The sequence below is a fragment of the Brachycentrus maculatus genome, unplaced genomic scaffold, assembly GCF_059751285.1.
Source record: "Brachycentrus maculatus isolate JH-2025_06_01 unplaced genomic scaffold, ASM5975128v1 h1tg000176l, whole genome shotgun sequence".
NCBI lineage: Eukaryota > Metazoa > Arthropoda > Insecta > Trichoptera > Brachycentridae > Brachycentrus > Brachycentrus maculatus.
Window position 1 is genome coordinate 595,924 of NW_028280928.1, and position 20,609 is coordinate 616,532.

A 20,609-nucleotide genomic window follows, 5' to 3' on the forward strand; every position below is an offset into this window, starting at 1 on the left:
GTCCTCATGGATAATGTGACCAAATGACACAATCTCTTATTTGTACCCACCTCCATTACACATTACTTAATGGCTTTATGCATACGGTAACGGTTAGACACAATTTAAAACATTCAAAATTAAAGAATTTTCTCAATTCTCCATTAAAAATATGTATGCTACATCAGCGATACAAAAAAACATGTAAATTTCTTACAAAAATTTATTAAAAATAAATCATCATTGATATATTCCATACATTTTCCATATAGATTTTTTTATTACACGGATATATCATGAATGTATCCTCTATCCGAAAACAGAATTTAGTAAAACATGCTGTTTTTGATGATTTTTCATTGTTCTGCAATATAAAAATGTAAATTTTGAATAATTTTATAAAAGACCTAAAATTAAAAAAAAAAAAAACTTGTACTATGATGATGCTAATAAAGAGCTCAATAGATTTGAATAATAAAATATATATCGTGGGTATACTGGCAAAAAACATTTGAATAATCCCTGTTATTTAAAGCTTGAATAAAATACCCGCTATTAAATTTAAGTTGAATTTACTTTAACTCACCAGTTTATAGAACGTTGAAAACTTTATAATACTGCATCATTAAGTCAAAATTGCATATTTTCGAGTTAAAGTTTTTTGCCAGTACACCCACGATATATACCACAAAGTTTGAAAGAACTCACTTTCTTTTAAAAAAACATTGTGCATTTTACGTAATTAATTAACAAGGTATAAAAATATTTAAGGAAATTGCTTTTGATTCACAATATTTGTACAATAATTGAATTAATTAAATAAAAGTTTGATAAATATTAGAAAAATATTGATTAACAAATAATAAAATATTTTTATAACAAATAATAACAATAAATTCAGGGTTTTAGTTGCAAAATTAGAATTCTCCAGTACAGAACTATCTCACAAGTTAGTGATATATTTTTAAAAAAATTGGACAGTAATTTTTATCTGTAACTGATTCATTTTTAATTTTGCCTAAACACCCTCATTTGTACTTTAAATGGAAAAGTATCTGTAAATAAAATATATTTTAGAAATATTTAGAAATAATACAGTTTTATATGGTAACTAATAACTAAGAAAAAGAACAGCCATTAGAAATTAATTAAAAGAAATATTTTATTTATAAGTACGTACATGTTACAATTTGTAAAAATATTTTACATTTCGATGAAAATTTATTATTAAAATTAAGAAACATATTTTTTACTTATGGAATGTCTTCAAATGTACTAAGTACAATAATATCAGATACTTCTCAATTAGTAAATAACAAAGCGATGTGATGATTTATATGTTTTTTTTTATAACCCTTATCCGCACCTAATGGTGCATAGGGCACTGCATCAAATTGACGCAGTGTTATCTTGATCATTACTTACATGAAGGCAAGGTGATCACTCTTGCGCTTAAGGAACCAGTCCAGGGTAATATTAAATAAATATTGCAGTGTTAAATCACTAATATTTATTTTCACCTCCCCCCTGGGAATCGAACCCGGGACCTCCAGCACGGTAGCTAAACAAGCTGACCATTACACCACGGAGGCGGACAGGTTATATGTTTATATGTTTAACAAGGCGTATATGTTTATATGTTATATGTTTAAACCTAGATAACTAAACATTCATCTAAAAAGTCAAAAGCACTTACTTCCCTGCACCCCGCACCCGCCAGGCTTTGTTTATAGAATGGCGATTTATTGTTAAATGTCTTTTACATTCATTCCTAATAAATCAAACTTTTTTTTTGAGGTCATGGGATCTTGCATCCCTTATGTCACTGCGACCATATTAAGTCTATTGTGACCTCCCTCTGTATCACAGCTCACTCCCAAGACCTACGTGTGTCATGAAACTCGTGACCTGTCTTGGTGGTAGGAGCTTCACCTTCTCGGAGTCCAGTAAAGGTCCTCCAAAGATGTGACTTCATTTTCGAGCGAGTGCGTCACAATTATACAGAATAGTGATTTATTGTTAAATGTCTCTTACATTCATTCCTAATAAACCAAACTTAAGTCCCATGTAACCAATTATTTTTTTAAATAAATACTTTGTATAATTTTCACGTTTTAATTGGGTAGTTTGCCTGACGAATGTTTAGTTACTATGTATCTACAAATATAGTTAAGTTATCTAGTCAGTGTTTAACAGTAAGTTAATCACTGGGATATGCAATTAACGGATCAAAATAACTCAAGCTTCATTATCTGGCCAAAAACCTTCAATTTTCATTATTTGAAATTATAGAAAAAATTCAATGTTTCTATTTATTTTGACTTACAGTTGAAAGTTTAAATAAATGAAGCATACCATCATTTTGTTGAAAAAGTTAGGTGCAAATAAAATACAACAATTATAAAATGCAAAAAGGTTTTTTTTACCAACATTACAAATATTACAAAAAAAAATCTTTTAATGTCATAGAATACATAATATACAAACTAAAAAAAAACATTTAGGTGCAAATTTATTTCTTTATTCTATTCTACAATAAATCAATTTAACCAAGTATTGCTAAGTCAGCAAATTAAGATGTCTATATGAAATATTTATTTATTTATTTTTTAACCCTCATCCACACCTAATGGTGCATAGGGTACTGCATCATATCGACATAGTTTGTTTTTTATTAAATGTTACATAGGTCCTGAACATCAGGTACTAGTTTCATGGTAAAATTAAATGAATATAAAAAAATCTATTTTATTTATTTTGTACTCACTGAGTATCGAACCCAAAACCTCAAGCATGGTAGCAAAACACGCTAACCGCTATACCTTGGAGGCCGAATTTCTATTAACCAGAGCATTGAAAATAAATCATATACATTGTTATGTTAGTTTCAAATAAATAAATGGTTTTATTTCCATTTGCATTCTGATTTTATATAACTGCTTTGTAACAAATTAATCATTCAAATGGTTTTTTATAAATTTCTCCATTTGCCAAATTATTCTCATACCTAGTAGATAACTTGCATGAAAAACTCAAAACTCGCACAAAAATTGGAGATTAAACATTTAATCATCAGGTTTATTTTTTAATCATCAGGAGTTATTTTTTAATCATCAGGAGTGATTTTTTAAAATTAATATACTATGTAAAATTAAGTATCTATTCGATAAAAAAATTAAAGACAATATTTTAAATGTGATGATGTACACAAATTATTTATATATTTTTAAAATCTTATTTTAATAATACATTTATGTTTTATATATTGTCAAAATTGATAAACTTTCTTTCTTAATTTTCCTTAATATTAATAAGTGATGACTTTACTCAATCAATAGTACAAAACACTGAAATATATTACACAAACTTTATTCTAGTTAAAATATTTTTTATTGGGCATTATCTACTTTTAATATTTTTTATTTACCTACAATTTTGATAAATTTAAATTTTGTCACATTGAAGGAATTACACGCGCAGAGACAATGTTCCTTTGTTCAGCATTCTTCTCAATTCTCCAAGCGAACAAAAAAAGTCAAAATACAATGAAAACATGAGTGATCATTAGTTTGCAATTTTTTATCATGGAAATGAAATTACATTAAAAAATATAAGAGTCTTGAGACTAGAATGTCTCGAGACAAATCTAAACACTAATATTATACAATACAAAGGTCTCGTAAGAAAAATATATATTCGTATTTGAGAGGCAAGCCCTGTCGCAGCGAGGTCTTCATGTTCCAAAAGTTTTCAGTTTCCCGTCATTACAGTAGTCCAATATCTCTCAGTGCTCCATCGACTGCCTCGTCCTGTTGCAAAATACAAATCAACCACCGACTTACAATCCATTCACTCAGATTAATCAACCAGAGCGATTAATATTAAATAAACAAAAATTTATTGATACCTCGGTGTAGAAGAAATAGTTTTAAGAAGGAAATATTGAAGTTGTGGTATTTACAGACCTTACAACCCGTCATTAGCTGGTTTCAGTGATCCTTCAAACAAAGCATTATGGAAATATAAACCAATTAATTCCAAAATTCGATTACCTTCAACCAAATCAATTGTTTATCTTTTAGCAAATTAATGTATTGAAGATGCACATTACCAAGTTCATAAAAAAAATGGTTATGATTCGGTCACATGCTTCATTAGAAGTTGGGGAATAGGATTATTAAGGCACTACTCTACTTTGAAATTAAAACATCAAAATTTGTTGATAAAAAAACAGCATTCCATCAATATATTTCAAGGAAAAAAACAACACATTCCAGGAGCTATTACAACACAGTTAGGATGAAGAAGATAGAATGGACCAATAAATAACATCAACATACACTGAAGGATAACCAAACGGACAAAAAAATACATACATATAAAGAGTGATCTTCCAAGATATGCTAAAATAAATGTTTATTTTAAAATTTCATTAATATCCATTAAAATACTATGGTTAATTTTGCGCATAAAACTGAGACTAATCATTTACGGCATGATAACACAACTCCTAAGTCAAACCTAATATTTTTCATAACAGTTTTGACTAATGGTAGACAAACATTCACATCACTTAGCTGAGTAACCGAAAACTATGTATTTTCAATGCCGCATAAATAAATGAAGGTTAAACAGAACCTCTGTTTCAATGAAAACAGAGTATTTCAAATAAATTTTAAGAATCAAATTAGAGTTTCACAAGGATTGAAATCCTTCTGAGATGAAGTAATAAGAGAAATGGCTTCTTTTTTTAAATTCTTTGTAAAGCTGCTAAATTGTAATTTTTAAACTTTGTTGTTTATAGAAAATATATAACAAAACCAGTTATATTATTAATGAAGAATGATTTTTTAAAGTTAATTATTCAAAGCAAATAGCCACCATAAAGGTGTTTAATTGCTGCGATTATATCGTGGGTACACTGGCAAAAAACGTTGAATCTAAAACTCCTGTTTTGATAATCCCTGTTATTTAAAACCTTAAGCCTAAATAAAATACCCGCTATTAAAATCAAAGTTTTAGAATTTACTTTTAAAACCACATTAATATGACATTTCAAACTACTTTGTGTATTTTTCCGGTATATAGAACGTTAAAAACTTTATAATATGCATATTAATATGTCAAAATTAAGTCAAAATTGCATATTTTCGAAATAATGTTTTTTGCCAGTACACCCATGATATGTATCTATTGAGTCTGATAGAAATATATTAATAATTACACTCTGGTCAAGTACAATATATGTTAGCTTTGTTATTATTATTTGAATATTCAATACTTGATTCAATAGCATCTCTCCTGTAACCCCACTTGATAACACAATACTTCTAACAGTGGCGATACTCAAATTAGTGAGTTCAACTTTTTTTTAAAAATCAATACTTATGCCACATTTACTGCCGTTGTGAATGCAAACATCACCAATCTGATTGTGTCGAAATGTGTTACGCTGTTTTTTTTGGATTTTTAAATACAGAATAGAAAATAAATTATCAAATTAAATGAAAGAATAATGAAATAAATATAAAGTATAAATACAATACTTGAATATTTTTAAAATTACTATTACAAAAGTGATTAAATAATTTTTATATTTAGTCCGTAATATAATAAAATAGCTGGAAACTTTAGTTTTGATAAAAATCATCCCATAGTGAAATAATTAATATTAATAAAAATGTGATAAATCTGCCTTGTTTTAAGTGTATGCCAGTTTTTGATAATTGGCACTATTTAAAACTATTTAAATAAAAACAAATTCACAAAATAATTTTTAAAAATGGTTGAGTTTTATTACACCATAGATAATTTGTAAGTGTAGAACATCGAGCTCTATATACCTGACTAAAGTATGCCAATTCTACAAAAAGGCGAAGCCAAATCAAGACCCTAAAAATTGTACATGGATGACAGCTGTGCAGGAAACAAAACGGGATGCCTTTTCCTTTCTAGCACATTTAATGAATATCAAATGATTTTCAGTTGGCAACACTGAGCAACCAAGCTTGAATAAAATTTGAACTGATGTTCCGGGCACTGTTCTTCAAGTAGGTACTAGAACTCGATGGCGCTAAACAAACATCATCGTTTGGCATCTATTATATTATAATTGAGACTATTTACTATGATTTTACATTAAAAACCCAAACAAAACTTTACATTTTCTAGTACAAGGAATGAATTTGGGCATTTATTTAAAAAACATATTTTTAAAGTAAACCTTGATAATACTAAATATGGTATAATATTTAACATATATACCAAAGAAAAAGCCTCAGTTATTTGCATTAACACACTAATAAAATAGCATTTTATGCATATTTGATAAATTGGGCAAAAAAGGATGTCACAATTGTATCAAAATAAGAATGAATTTACATAAATTCAAATAATTTGTTCATTTGACACGCAATCATAGATTTCTCAAATTATTAAAATATTTTCCATACTGAATATGTTATCTAAATAGGAACTATGCGTATTTTTTTGGTTTAAATATCTTTTCAACATCAGTAATAATAATAATATACTAGAATCTTGTTAAACTAGCAAGAGAACATAATTGTATAATGTAATTTGTAAACATTAAATATTTTAAAATTGACAGAAAAAAATCTTTGATTATAAAGAAATATTAACCATGATACAGTCCAATTATTGCCTAAGAAAAACAAGTACCAAAAAAAATTACATCAATGCTGGAAAGGATTAAAGCAACAATTTTATGCAAAAATATAGAGCCTTTTCAGATTAAGAATGGAGGTTAATAAATTAGTAATTAAGAATGGAATTTTTTTTTTAAAAGTGTGTATTAAATCCTTTAATGGCATACGAGGGTAAATCAAATAAAAATGAGATTTTTGTTCCTGAGCAACTGATATTGGCAGAAAAGGGCCTGCGTGGCTAGTCAACTTGGGTGGGGTCATTAAGAGTGAAAGAGCTGGTCATTCGACCTATTCATCAGTAGAACTCACAATGTAACTAAGATTTATAAAACATTTATTTCAATTAAATCTAAAAAAAAATTCCCCTAAAATATAAAACTTTTGGAGACTGAAAAGTCCGATACAGAAATATATGTAACAAGTTAAGGAGTAATTAAAGAGCAACAGGTTGCATTAAAGGAGTACTTAAAGAGCAACATCACTCTGTTGCGTAATGCATAATTACATAATAATTTCAGTTCAGAGTCAAAGTGACAAAGTCAAATTTTTCACAGTTTGTGGACCAACCACTATCAAGGACTCGTATGTTTGCCAGGGATAAAGACTTCAAGGAATGATGGAAATGGGTGTAAAATCAGAAACACAATCGGCGTTCTCGGACCAGCATCACAAGTGAAAATATTATTGACCTTTCTATGACCGTCATCTATGCGTCGATGTACAATCAATGTCGCTTACTACTGCGAGTTGTTGGATAAAACGAAGGCTCCATATTGGCATAAGACACAAAAGCAACCGATTCGAGATGTCATTCATTTTCATGATAATGCTAGGCCCCATACTACAGCTCTAACAGTCTCAAAACTTGCAAATGCACTCAACTACACTTGATAATCCTCTGTACAGCCTGGAACTATCGCACTAGGGTTTTCATTTGTTTAGGCCGTTTAAAGAATCTATAGGACAGCGATTTGAAGATAATGCAGGAGTGGAGGAGTTTGTGTGCAATCGGCTCCAGATGAACTTTATTCTACGATATTGAAATAAGAAACCTCGCTGGGAAAAATGCATTTCTATAGCAGGAAGCAATGTGAAACAATATTTTTTTGAATAAATAAATCAAAAATATATATAATTGATCCACCTATGTACATAGAAGGAAATTTTTAAAAAATCAGAACGCTGATTCTTGAACGTTCTTGAAATATCAAGGGCATATGAGTTAGTCCAAGAAAATGAAGTTTAAAGGAGAAAAGTTTATTCTAGGCATACATCCTCAGTATTTCATTTCATTTTATTTAAATGAAATTATTACTTAACAACCAACTTGTCAATTTTTGCACATTTTATATTTGAGTACTGCTTTAACTCCTTTCCAGCTAGAGATTTTATTTAATCATTATATTTATTTCATAAAGAATTAAAAATCAAGTACTAATTAATATACTCGGATTTGAAATTCCATTGCAAATTATAATACAAAAAACTGCACTTGCAATATACTCCAATCGTCTCCATATATAAATGGATATATTTAATAAAAATCTAACAAGAAGTCAACTAACATGATCAGATTACAAATTATTAGGACGGGTTACAACAGATAATCAAGAGTTACAAGAATGTCCACATAAGTAGTATGGAAATGTAACAACCAAAATATATATCTTTTCTAGAACCAGGGGAGTCTCTTTAAGATGTTATAAATATATAAATGTTGGTAGAAGTTTTTTTTTTTACAGTTTTTACCCTAAAAATATATTTGATTGACCTTGTCTATAAAAATTTCATTTTTGACATTTTATAGTTTGTAAAATTTTAATTTAAACCATAACTTTTTTCAAAATAAATGGGTTTGAGAAAATCTACAAAAGATAAATACGTTAATTATCGGGAAAAAAAATTCATATATATACAGTAAGAAAAATTGCACATAAATAATTGATTATAATTATTTCTGAAAAAAATCAAACCACCTAAATAGCATAAATTTTTATTTTAAGTTTTTGTTATATGATGTTCATACCCTCATCTGCACCCGATGGTGCATAGGGCACTGCATCATATAAACACAGTTTTATCTTGATCATTGACACATGAAGGAAAGGTGATCAGCCCTCCGCATCGGATACCAGTCCAGGGTAATATTGAATGAATATTAGAGTGAAAAAATCAATTTATCTGACCCCCCCTTGGGAATCAAACCCGGGACCTCCTACGGGTTATACAATACCTAGTGTTAATATCAGCTTTAAGCTTAAACAATAGTTTATACATATGCAGAACACCTGTGTGACTCTTGACAAATGTTATAACATAACTCTCAAGTTATAAAACAAGTACACATGAGACATCAAAATTTTCTATACCTAATTTAATTGACAATAATATTTTTTGGTAAAATTCACAAAATACTTATTTTGAAGTGTGTAAATAAGAATATCTCATAAATTATAAAGTAATTGTACTATTCGAACACTTTCTATAGCAAAAAATAAAATCTAATTCACTAATGATGCTTGACAATCACAAAAAATAAGCAATAATATATTTGATTTATTTTTTAAATCAATATTAACACTTAATTTACTAATAAATATATTTATTTACTACAGAATGTATTGAAAGACAAATTCTAAAGCAGTCAACCAAGAAGTAACTAATCTACAAATTTTTATCTAAAATATTTTGAAAGAAAATCACTGTTATAAATGTGTGTTGAGAATGTAAATAAAGTCAATTTTTGTATGAATTATAAAAATATTTATAAGTAACCTATGAAAAAAATAATACAAGAATAATGTTGATATCTCAACAGAGATTTTGTTTGTTTGTTAAGACAATAGAGAACTCTGGGCATTTACAGGGCTTACGTCCTGTCATTGACTGGTTAGTGATCACATTGATTGATCTCCCAACGATTGATCATTTAAATTACTCTGATTTCCAAAACTCCCGTGTATTTCACGAGACAATGAATAAACCACATGCAATTTCAAAGGACCACCTGTTGAAATATTTATGAAGTAAACCTGATCTGAAACCTTTATTTTATGCATAAGAGATTCCTTCCAAATAAAATATTTTTCTAGTTTTGTACAAATTTTTTGTTTACTTTTTATTTAACAAATACTAAGAAATTTAACAAATAAAATAAAAACTATTTTAAAAATTCTTAAGATATCTTAAAATTTGAGGGTTAAATATTACTATTTTATTAATCAGATTCATCATATCTTTGAGTAATAATCTTTCTACTGGTTTGTCAACAAAAAAATACCCCAGAAAAAAAACTTGTTGGTGTATTACCTTACATAAAATATTAACTATCAAACTTTAGCAGTCATCTGTTATATTATAATATGTTAAACATAAAAATAAAAAAGGTGTCATTTACATATAAATGCAAATGAGTAAAAAAAATTGTTAAGATAATCAGATTATTGATCAACCAATAACTACATTGTAATTTAAACTGGCTTTCACACATTTCAAAGTGCTTATTTATGAATTTAATTACATCTTTTATAAATTAAATCAATCATTTTTAACAGCGGCTAGGTTTATATAGCAATCAGGATGTCTAAAATAAATAACTTATAACTTGAAAAATGATAATTGCAAAAATAGCGTTCGGCAGTCAAAACAATAAATATATTATTTCGAGAAAAAAAAATACTTTGTGTTTTGATCCACTCACATTTTTACTAACCAACTAGTTTCGGCAACAACCTGTTGCCCTCTTCAGGGTTTAATTTATGTCATAAATTAAACCCTGAAGAGGGCAACAGGTTGTTGCAGAAACTAGTTGGTTAATAAAAATGTGAGGGGATCAAAACACAAAGTATTTTTATTTCTCGAAATAATATATCAATATGATCCACAAAGTTAATGCTTTCAATATTCAAAACAAAACAGTAAATAATCTTTTTAAATGTAAAGATGGTTTTTTAAGGAAAATGTGATTGAGGAATGGATAAAAAAATACTGGACAAGCAAAAATAAGAATTGAAACGGAAGGGTAAAACCTTATTGATTTAGATTATCTTTCAGATCCTTTAGGTGTGGAGCATGTGAGAGAAGAAAACATACAATATTTAGTTAGTCAGAAATGTAAACAGTGGACACTTGTGCAAACATAAAAAACTGTACCGCGTGTGTGGATTTGTAATGTGTTTAAATGTTGGATAAGCCACATTTAATAGAGTCTTGTCATGTATAAATATTTTTTTAAGAAGCAAAACATTGCAATGATAATTGTATTGTAATTGCAATGAAATATGAACATTTTAAATGCTGTCAAAATGATATATTGCTGAGCTATGAGCCTATAACATGTCACATATCATCCATTAACTGAATTAGGGATGTGAAATCCTAATGTAAGAAAAATAGATTTTTTGTTCATTTAAGTTCACTTCAGGATTAACTGGTACACTTCTGTATGAAAAAAAGCTCTGTATAAGGCTCTGTGTAAAATTCAACCCTCCTGAACAGTCAACTGGACTATATTTATACTGGATCCATAGAAAAGTATAATATTTCCATACTACAGAACTATAATATAGTGAAGGAACACGAATTAAATATCGGAAATGTGAATATATTATAGTATTTATAACTCTATGGTTGCTTTGGTACAGTTGGTTGTAGTATTAATTAGAATATGTTGCCAGATAAAAAATGAGGCCATCTTGAGTGATGTGTAGAAATATTATTTATTTTATCGTATATATTTTTTAATACATATTAAATTTTAATCAACACAGCGAGTATTTTAATTTAAGCCCACAAATTTTAATTTATATGGTACTACAAAGTAGAAAGAACGATTGAATATTATTGTAATATATAAATTTATTTGTTTGCAAAGACAGTGTAGTTAATAGAGAATACATGTAATTATGGTGATTTGGTAATGTATGAAATATTTTATTTAAATGTTTAACAACTTAATGGCTACCAAAAAATAAATGGGTAACTCAATATCAAAATATCTAGTTTATCATGTGTAATTTTGAGTGTTTACGATCAAAATAAAAAGTGAATAAAAAAAGTTGTGATTCCATTCCCGATAATTTGAATAAATCAAAAGTATTAATGGTGACTAGCTAACTTAAATAAGTATTTTCGCGTGCATTAGTGCTAAAACAATCTGAAAATAATTCAAATAATAATTCTTCAATCCACAGTTAGTTGGCTAGATTTGTTATCCATTTATGTCCTCAATCTCTGTCATCCGAGGGTTATGCTTCCGGCTGCGGTGAGATTGTGCAAACAATGCCTTTTGTATTTGGTGCGCTATATTTTAAACTTAGTAGATTACGGGACATTTGTAAAATTCACAACGGACATCCAATTTGTCCCGTGGTTAGTGTCGCGGACTCTTAAGTCAGAATTTCCGGTTCAAACCCACTCAATCACAATTTGATACCCATTTTGAGCCGCTTAGGCTCACAGAAATAGTATGAAATCGAAACATTTGTGTAAATAATAAAAACACAAATATTTCTCTTTTTAAAAAAATTGTAGGGAGCATTGAGGCAACACATGTTAAGAATGTAGTGACAACTACCATGTATTTTGATTTTTTACCAACATTTTATGTTCATATTTTATATAAAGTTGTCAAAAAAAATGTTTTATAAAATGTTTTTAGGAAACGTTTTTGGCAAAATGTGAATTTTTCTTACTGTCATACATTTATGATAGTCACGTATTAAGAAACATTAATACAAGTCCCGTGGTCTTGAATTAAAAACTACCAGTGACTTTATTATCTTTACGTTGACAGTAATTTTTATGATACCGTAAGTACAATCTAGGCTAAAAAAAATAATTCAAGCATCAAAGTGCATATAAAGATTACAATGATATGCATATTCATTGTAAAAAGATACAGAATGTGAACAAACATTGTATGCTTTATCGTATGTCGCTTTCACAAGTTTAAACAGGTATGAACTGTCTACTTCAGAGTAAAGCGGAAGGTACCGTTTACTTAGATTCTATATCTCTTTAAAAAAGAATAAGGTAAATTTAGTGATGGCATTAATCTAATGACTTCTAAAATCAAGGTTTCGAGATAATGATAGAATAAATAAGTTATTTCTATTTATTATTTTGATTTCATTCATTGAAAAATGAGTGTCAAAATGGTGACTGTTTAACTGGAAAAAGAGTGTGTGTATTTTTTATACATTCAAAGGCCATTAGAACAATTATACGATTATTTAAATAAATTGATTTATTTTGAACTGGTGGATCAATCAAATATCTCGATTACTTTCTCTTGATTTTATATCTTGATTCATCCCATCACTAGGAATCTATAGTTAATAATTTCTAAAAATCTCATAAACCATTCTTATAATATAAATATTTTTGGTATTCTTAATTCCAACTCTAAAACACTTTTAACAATATAAATTGTATTTTTACTAGCTATTAAAAGACATGAAAAATAAATATTTTATTAAATTTGTGCACTAAAGGCACAACTGGACGCAAGTTTTATATCACATGGTTTCATCCATTGTTACAAATGTTGAATACTTAATTGAATTACAATTTAACAAATATTTAAATAGCTCTTGGTGACGCAGATTGAAGCACTGTAACTTCATAATTATATGATATAAATAATTTCAAATACAACAAATAATTTAACAATAGTTGGTAATATAAACATGATTTACATAAAATTGACGAGGTATTGTGAAATTGATATAAGTATAGTAAAGGAAAATAGCTTGGCAACAACACTTAAAAGCTTATATTCTATAAATATAACTAAATATGGTATATATAATATAATATAAATATGTATAACGTACTTGATGTATTAGGAGCAGTTTTTTATAAAGCGTTTTTATATGCTTGATCTGAACATATAAATATCATACATTATTAGTATTGGCAATGCGGAATGATGGGATTGTAACACTAAATATTTTTAATTCATTTTTTACAGTTCAAGATCAAGATTACTGAAAATCGGATGAAAAAAAGCTGCCCATCCCTATTTCAAACTGTCAAAAAATTGTTCCTGTAATACGGCAACAGTGTACAATCACTTTCATCTCCAACATATTTTCAATGAAACAATGATGTAAAAGAGGATGACGATTATAAGATAAAATTTTATGTTAAGATTGACAATAATCCCAAAGCACACAACATGCAATTAACAAATAAGAGGTTATTCACACCACCCTGTTAACAGAAACATATGAAAACAGAGTAAGACTTAACAAATCACCTTCCTATATTAAGGGTATGCAGCTCATAATAAATGGTGACTTGACACTTGAAAGTAACTTATCTTAATAATTTTCATCAACAAATTAAGTATGGTGGTTCATAGTTATAAATAATATAATGATATTAGTAAAAAAAGTAACATTGATCAAAGAACGAAGGAAAAAGTGACCTAATATGAGCTATATATTTACCTAAAATTATTTGTTTGGTTAGGTTCTGATTTTATCCTGGGGTAATGTTGTTTGATAAACGCATTAATACCTCCAGAATTCATCAAGAAAAGTATAACACAGTCAAAATACGAATATATGCACTACTAATTTAATGCAGACTACCAAATAATTAAATCTTTATTATACCTATATAAATTTAAATCAAAATGTAACAAAAAATATTTTTTATATCTAAAAAACACGAGTTTTGTTTAAAGGGATTAAATTCAATGACTTTTCACTGACTACTTTTGATTATATAATTGGCACAAGTAGTGACCATCAATTAGAAATAATAAATATCCACAAAACAAGACTTATTAAAAATCAATTATCTATTATACTCATGAGCTAAATGCTAATGTGAAGTTGTAAAAACAATAAATTTATCTATGTATATAAATTTTATAATCTAATAAACTAAATATGTATTGCACTAAATAACAAAACTTTGGTAATACGTACTAAAATTTTTTTTGAACAGGCAAGACTCAAGCGATAATTAACTATAGGTATACCAATAAAATTTGGCAATTACTGGAATTGAACATTTTACACTTGTAAAAAATATAAGCAAAAAGTGAATTCACAAAATTTAAGCTATGTAATTAATAACCGAGGTTTTAGTCCACACTAACTTGCAAACAACAGTATACACAGCAAATATAGTACTACACATATTAATGCGTTTTTAGACAATCCAAAAGCTTTCAAACAATCTAACAATGCACAAATCGCTCACTCCTTTCAAGAACGTCATAAATCAAAAAACTTGATTTTTTAGGAGAAAGTTTAAAAATATAATACAATGTTTTAAAAATAAATATCACGCCACTTATTGAACTTTTTACTGTGCAACAGATCTTTTTAGGTAAAACCTGAAGAGTTTTTCTCCATTTGAAAAATATTTAGTATATTTAAAAAAAAATTAAACAATACCTTTTCTTCAAAATGCAAAAACAACACTTTCTGCCCTGTAGCGGGTAAAAATTAAGTTAAAAATATGCCTCTTTTGCTGGGATATAGTACATTTTCTGGGCATTCTGAAAACATGCACAGCTGAAAATTTACGATTTTTGATATATGACGTTGTTGAAAGGAGTGAGAGAAATGTGAATTGTTAGATTATGCATTAAAAGTATTTTGGTTATGTTGTAAAGTATTATGTATTTGCATACTGGTATAGCGGTTGTACTAAGATATAAGTATGTCCCAAAACCAGTAGACTAAAAACCTGTGAAGTGTTTATATACTAACATTTTAAAATGGCAAATATCTAACAACAAAGTAAATATTTTTGACATCTCAACATAGATGAAGAAGAATATGGAAGTCTGGGCATTTACAGGGCTTATGACCGTGTAAATGCCTAGACATCCATATTCTTCTTCATCTGTGTTGTGACAAAAATGCTAAAAATATCTCCTAAGCCGAAATAATCCAGATTTGTAAACAATTATTTGGACACACTAAAAATGTAAATGTAAATATAGAGTAAATGTAATTTATATTTGAAGCACTAACTTTGTGATTTTCCATTTTATAATAAAAATGTAACTTTGTTTTAAAATCACTATATTTATAGTGATTTTAAAACAAAGTTACATTTTAATTATAATACAGAGTAAATGCTTTAAATATTTAAAATAATAATAATAAAGAGTAAATTCATTGGATGTGCTCCGAGATTTCAAAATATTTTAAAAATCTAATATTGATTTTAATTATTGTTGTGATAATTCAAGTTCCAAGTTTGACTGGTATACCTATAGGTTGTATGAATAGAAGGATAACTTAAGTTATTGAAATAATTAAAGTAGTTCGTTAGCGGGACTACTGACCTCCTGGAGAAGGTCTTGCGCCGCGATTGCCTTCAGAACATTCTTCTTGGAAGTTTCCTGAAGTTCGCCACCAATAACCAGCTCATCGAGGATGAAATAAGCCTTCTCGAAGTTGAATATGATGTCCAACTCGCATACCTATAAAACAATCAAAGTATATTTCCATTTCACTTAACTAACTAACCATCACGCCGCTTTCCGCAGGGGTAGGCAGAGAGAATAGAACGCCACACCACTCTGTATGGACGTGGAGACAGACAAGCTGGGCTTTGTAGGCCACTTAGCAGTCGAATTTTGGTGAGAAAATTCATGGGTGCAGGAAATCCACACCAACAAGTCGAAACAAAACTGCCTGAGCACTGCTTAGGTTAGTCAATAAGAACAAATACATAAATATATTTGGCTTGGACAAATAAACACCGCCAAGTTGGAATACGATTTGCCCGAGCAGCACTCGGACTCATTAATGCAATACAGACTCCTTGCCCGAGTCGCACTGAACTGGTTAATATTAAGAAATGTTTCGATGTAACTATCAACTACTACTACTACCATCACGCCGTTTCCCCGCAGGGGTAGGCAGAGAGGATGGAACGCCACACTCTTCTGTCCTGACATACACTCCTCGCCTCCTTCACATCCATACATCTAGTCATACATGCCCTCCGATTACGCAGACTTTTGACACCGAAAGATTTTAGGTTCTGATTGATCTGATTGTGCCAAGTCTTTTTCGGTCGTTCACGTTCTGTTTTCCCTCTCACATTCGCCACATATATTTTCATAGTCATTCTCTCGTTATCCATTCGCTCCACATGTCCATACCACCGCAAAAGAACTCTTCCTAATCTTTTCAATTATTCCTCATTCAGCCTTACATTCCTTTCAACCTTATGAATATATACATAAGTAGTCTGTTCCACATAGCAAGACGTCCCTGACATGTCTAATCGCATGATTACAGTAAATTTTTGTCCGTGGCTAGTAATATAAAGCTTCGTCCAAACTAAAATATTATTTTTAATTAATGTTTTACTTAGTAAATACCACTATTTCTTCAAATCTACTGTGACACGTGTTTCGATGCATTCCGCATCATTATCAAACACCGATAATGATGCAGAATGCATCGAAACACGTGTCACAGTGGATTTAAAGAAAATGTGGTATTTACTAAGTAAAACATAAATTAAATATGTATAGATTTTACCACAAAGTGACTGATGAATCAATTAATGAAATAAAATATTATTAACTATTTTATTTTTTGCTTAAAACTTTTGAAAAACTGTTGAAAACCATGCTCACAAAAAAAATACTGTAAACATCGCCCACTTTAAAAGTGGAAAACTTTTAGGTACATTGAATTTAAAGTCTTTGTACATAAAAAAATATTGGACAAAAATATAAAATTAACCCTTATCCGCACCCCAATGGTGCATAGGGCACTGCGTCATATAAACGCAGTGTTATCTTGATGGTTTACACATGAAGGAAAGGTGATCAGCCCTCCGCTTCAGGTACCAGTCCAGGGTAATATTGAATAAATATGACTGTGAAAAAATCACTTATATTTATTTTACCCCCCTTGGGAATCGAACCCGCGACCTCCAGAACGGTAGCCGAGCGTGCTGACCATTACACTACGGAGGCGGACTATAAAAAGTATAAAATACGGAAAGTATAAAATACAACAACAAAAAAATCTTACACTTCCAAAGTATTTGTCGAGAAGTTCTACATATCTATGAATCAGCTCCAAGCTCAGCAGCTCATTATCACCCTGGTCAATGGCACAACAGAAGTATAGAGAAGCATATCTGGGAAAATAATATTTAAAACAACTATAATATAAACAAGAGCATGTTTGATAACATGACAACTAACTGACTAAACCTTACACTGCTCACTCTATCTTTGAAAATATTATTAGCCTCTCATGCACCTTAATGGTGCATGGGGAACTGCATCATATAAATACAGTGTTATCTTGATCGTTAACACATGAAGGAAAGGTGATCAGCCCTCCGTTTCAGGTTCCAGTTCAGCGTAATATTGAATAAATATTAGAGTGAAAAAATAACTTATATTTATTTGACCCCCCTGGGAATCGAACCCGGGACTTCCAGAACGGAAGGCGAGTGTGCTGACCATTACACTACGGAGGCGGACGCATACATATTTAACAATTATTCTGACCCACATGCTTTCAAGGATTTGGTGTACTTGATCATGGCATGTCTTCTTTGGCCATACTTGAATTCATATTTGCATTGTAAATATGTGTCACCATTTGATAATCATTCATTTTCTTCAGAGGGAGAAGTCTTTATATGCCCAAATCATATAAACACTTCTCCCTTTCCCTTTTTTTATAAGAGGTCAAGGGATATTGCATCCCTTATGTCACTGCTACCATATTAGGTATATTGTGACCTCCCTATGTGTCATAGCTCACTCTCAAGACCTTCGTGAGTCATGTAACTCACGACCTGTCTCGGTGTTAGGAACTTCACCTTCTCCAGTAGTAGCCCTCCATGGATGTAACTTCGGTTGCGAGCGAGTGCGTCACAATCATAGCGAATGTGGATGGGTGTTTTGCTTTTCTCCATACAAAATCTGCAGACTGGGGAATCATGCAGTCCAATTTTGGACATGTACTTCTTCAGTCTGCAGTGTCCTGTCATAGTCCTGGCTAGGATCCTTATTTGTTTCTTGTTAACCCTTTCGATGCCGGAAGGTATTAATATGGCCCTACCCGTCCGTGATTTTTTTCAACAAAAATGTGAAAGCTTTTAAAAAGATGACTGTAACTTTGATAATATCGGTAAATTGTAATATTTTAGTATTTCTTGATCTTTCTAATAGATGTTTCTATATATTCTAATTAAAATAATATTTCAATTGGATTTGATATTGGCTTGCGACAAGCTCAAACGAGAGCGCATTTACGCGCTCATTTTGTATGGCCGGACTGGCGAGCATGGAATTGGAGAGCGTGTTAACGCGCTTGTGGCACCGAACCTGTTAAGCTTTAGAGCTTCTGCGGTGAATTTCCCAAATGCCCCATCAGTTTCTTTGCGTGTTTTTTTACCCCTATGCTGTTGGACCAGATTTCTTGGCTCTGGGCTATGGCCCAGTTTTGATAATGCTTATTTTTTGTTACCTTTCCCTCATTCAAAATGATCATTTCAGAATTGCATTCTTTCCATATCACCATTCAGACATCTACAATGCAACATTGTGCAGCACATATTACATAATATAGACAATATATGAAGCACTATCTTTGCACAACTTGCAGAGAAAATATTCAAGAGTTTGGATATCGCTCACTCCTTTCAACAACGTCATATTTCAACAATCGTCAATTTTCAGTTGTGCATGGAATTTCGGAATGCCCAGAAAATGTACTATATCTCAGCAAAAGCGGCATATTTTAAACTTAATATTTACTGCTACAGGGCAGAAAGTGTTGTTTTTCCATTTTGAAGAAAAGGTATTGTTTAATTATTTTTTTAAAAATACTAAATATTTTTTAAATGGAGAAAAAACCTTCAGGTTTTACCTAAAAAGATCTGTTGCACAGTAAAAAGTTCAATTGGATTGATATTTATTTTTAATACATTTTATTGTATTCTTAAACATTAAAAACGATCTCCTGAAAAATCGAGTTTTTTTATAAGTAACGTTGTTGAAAGGAGCGAGCGATGTGATAATAATTGCAGTATATCGGATATTTCGGAGAGAATTTAAGATCTTGGACCATACCTTTTATACACTATTTTGACATCTTTCCACTCGAGAAACGAGCACATTTTAGGCTTCCTGGCAAGAACTGTTGTGATCAATTCCCTAGTTATCTTCTTTTTCAACTTGTCAGGATGCGCTACATACCATTTCTGTAACCGCAATTTTCCTTGGCGACTAAATAGCAACATAAACTGCATCTAAAATAAACAAAATTACTTAAAATACATATTTTTAAATTATTCGTAGGTAAACATATTATATTAATCAATAAAAATTATTTGGCAAACCATTTTCAGAATAAGTTATTTTCAGGTAAAACTTTTACATTGAGTGATAAAATCAGTTTGCAGCGCCTCATTCAATACGAGATATTTAACAAAAGAAGTAAATCGAATTTACACGCACCACTTCACATGAAATTGAATACAATGCCTTCTTTATTATTAATGGACTTATTCTCGGAATAACATAATATAAATAAAAATTGAGCTTATAATTTAAAATGGGTGTACAATAATAAATAATAACGTACCATTGTGATTAACGAATTGTAATAATTTTACCGTGAATATAATAGTAATCAAATTATTCCGCGAATGAGAATTTTAGGGAAACCTCCCATCCAACTCCCATCTAAAGAATTGGAAATTCGAAGTATGACAGATTCCCAGATTGACAGATGACGTATATGGCCATAGACAAAATTTTTTCCTTATTTATATTTTAATTATGGCTGTAATTGATAGTTAGTTCATATCCATGTCCTAAATGACTATGCGCCTACTTTTATCCTATTTTTTTGTCTATGATGAATAAACGCCATTGATAAATATCAACCAATTGCTAGCCGACAATGTAAGTATTAAGGCTGTCATTGGTCGACTTTACTTCTG

At 29.8% G+C, this 20,609-nt stretch overlaps 1 protein-coding gene across 3 annotated transcripts; it reads right to left on the bottom strand.

The window, feature by feature from the left end:
- Window positions 1-78: 78 nt before the first annotated feature.
- On the bottom strand, window positions 79-20,406 carry LOC148308072 (AP-1 complex subunit sigma-2-like). 3 transcript variants are annotated; one of them, XM_088262247.1, is made up of 5 exons: window positions 20,249-20,386; window positions 19,735-19,913; window positions 17,675-17,783; window positions 15,964-16,101; window positions 79-343 (listed from the first exon to the last, which is right to left on the bottom strand). In XM_088262247.1, the coding sequence occupies exons 1-5, from the start codon at window positions 20,249-20,251 to the stop codon at window positions 206-208; spliced, it is 567 nt and encodes a 188-aa protein (XP_088118373.1). In that variant the 5' UTR covers window positions 20,252-20,386; the 3' UTR covers window positions 79-205. The 3 variants fall into 3 exon arrangements, with proteins under 3 accessions (XP_088118373.1, XP_088118374.1, XP_088118375.1); XM_088262248.1 differs by lacking the exon at window positions 79-343 and adding an exon at window positions 3,275-3,788 and having other exon boundaries at window positions 20,249-20,406; XM_088262249.1 differs by lacking the exon at window positions 79-343 and having other exon boundaries at window positions 15,800-16,101.
- Window positions 20,407-20,609: the final 203 nt, after the last annotated feature.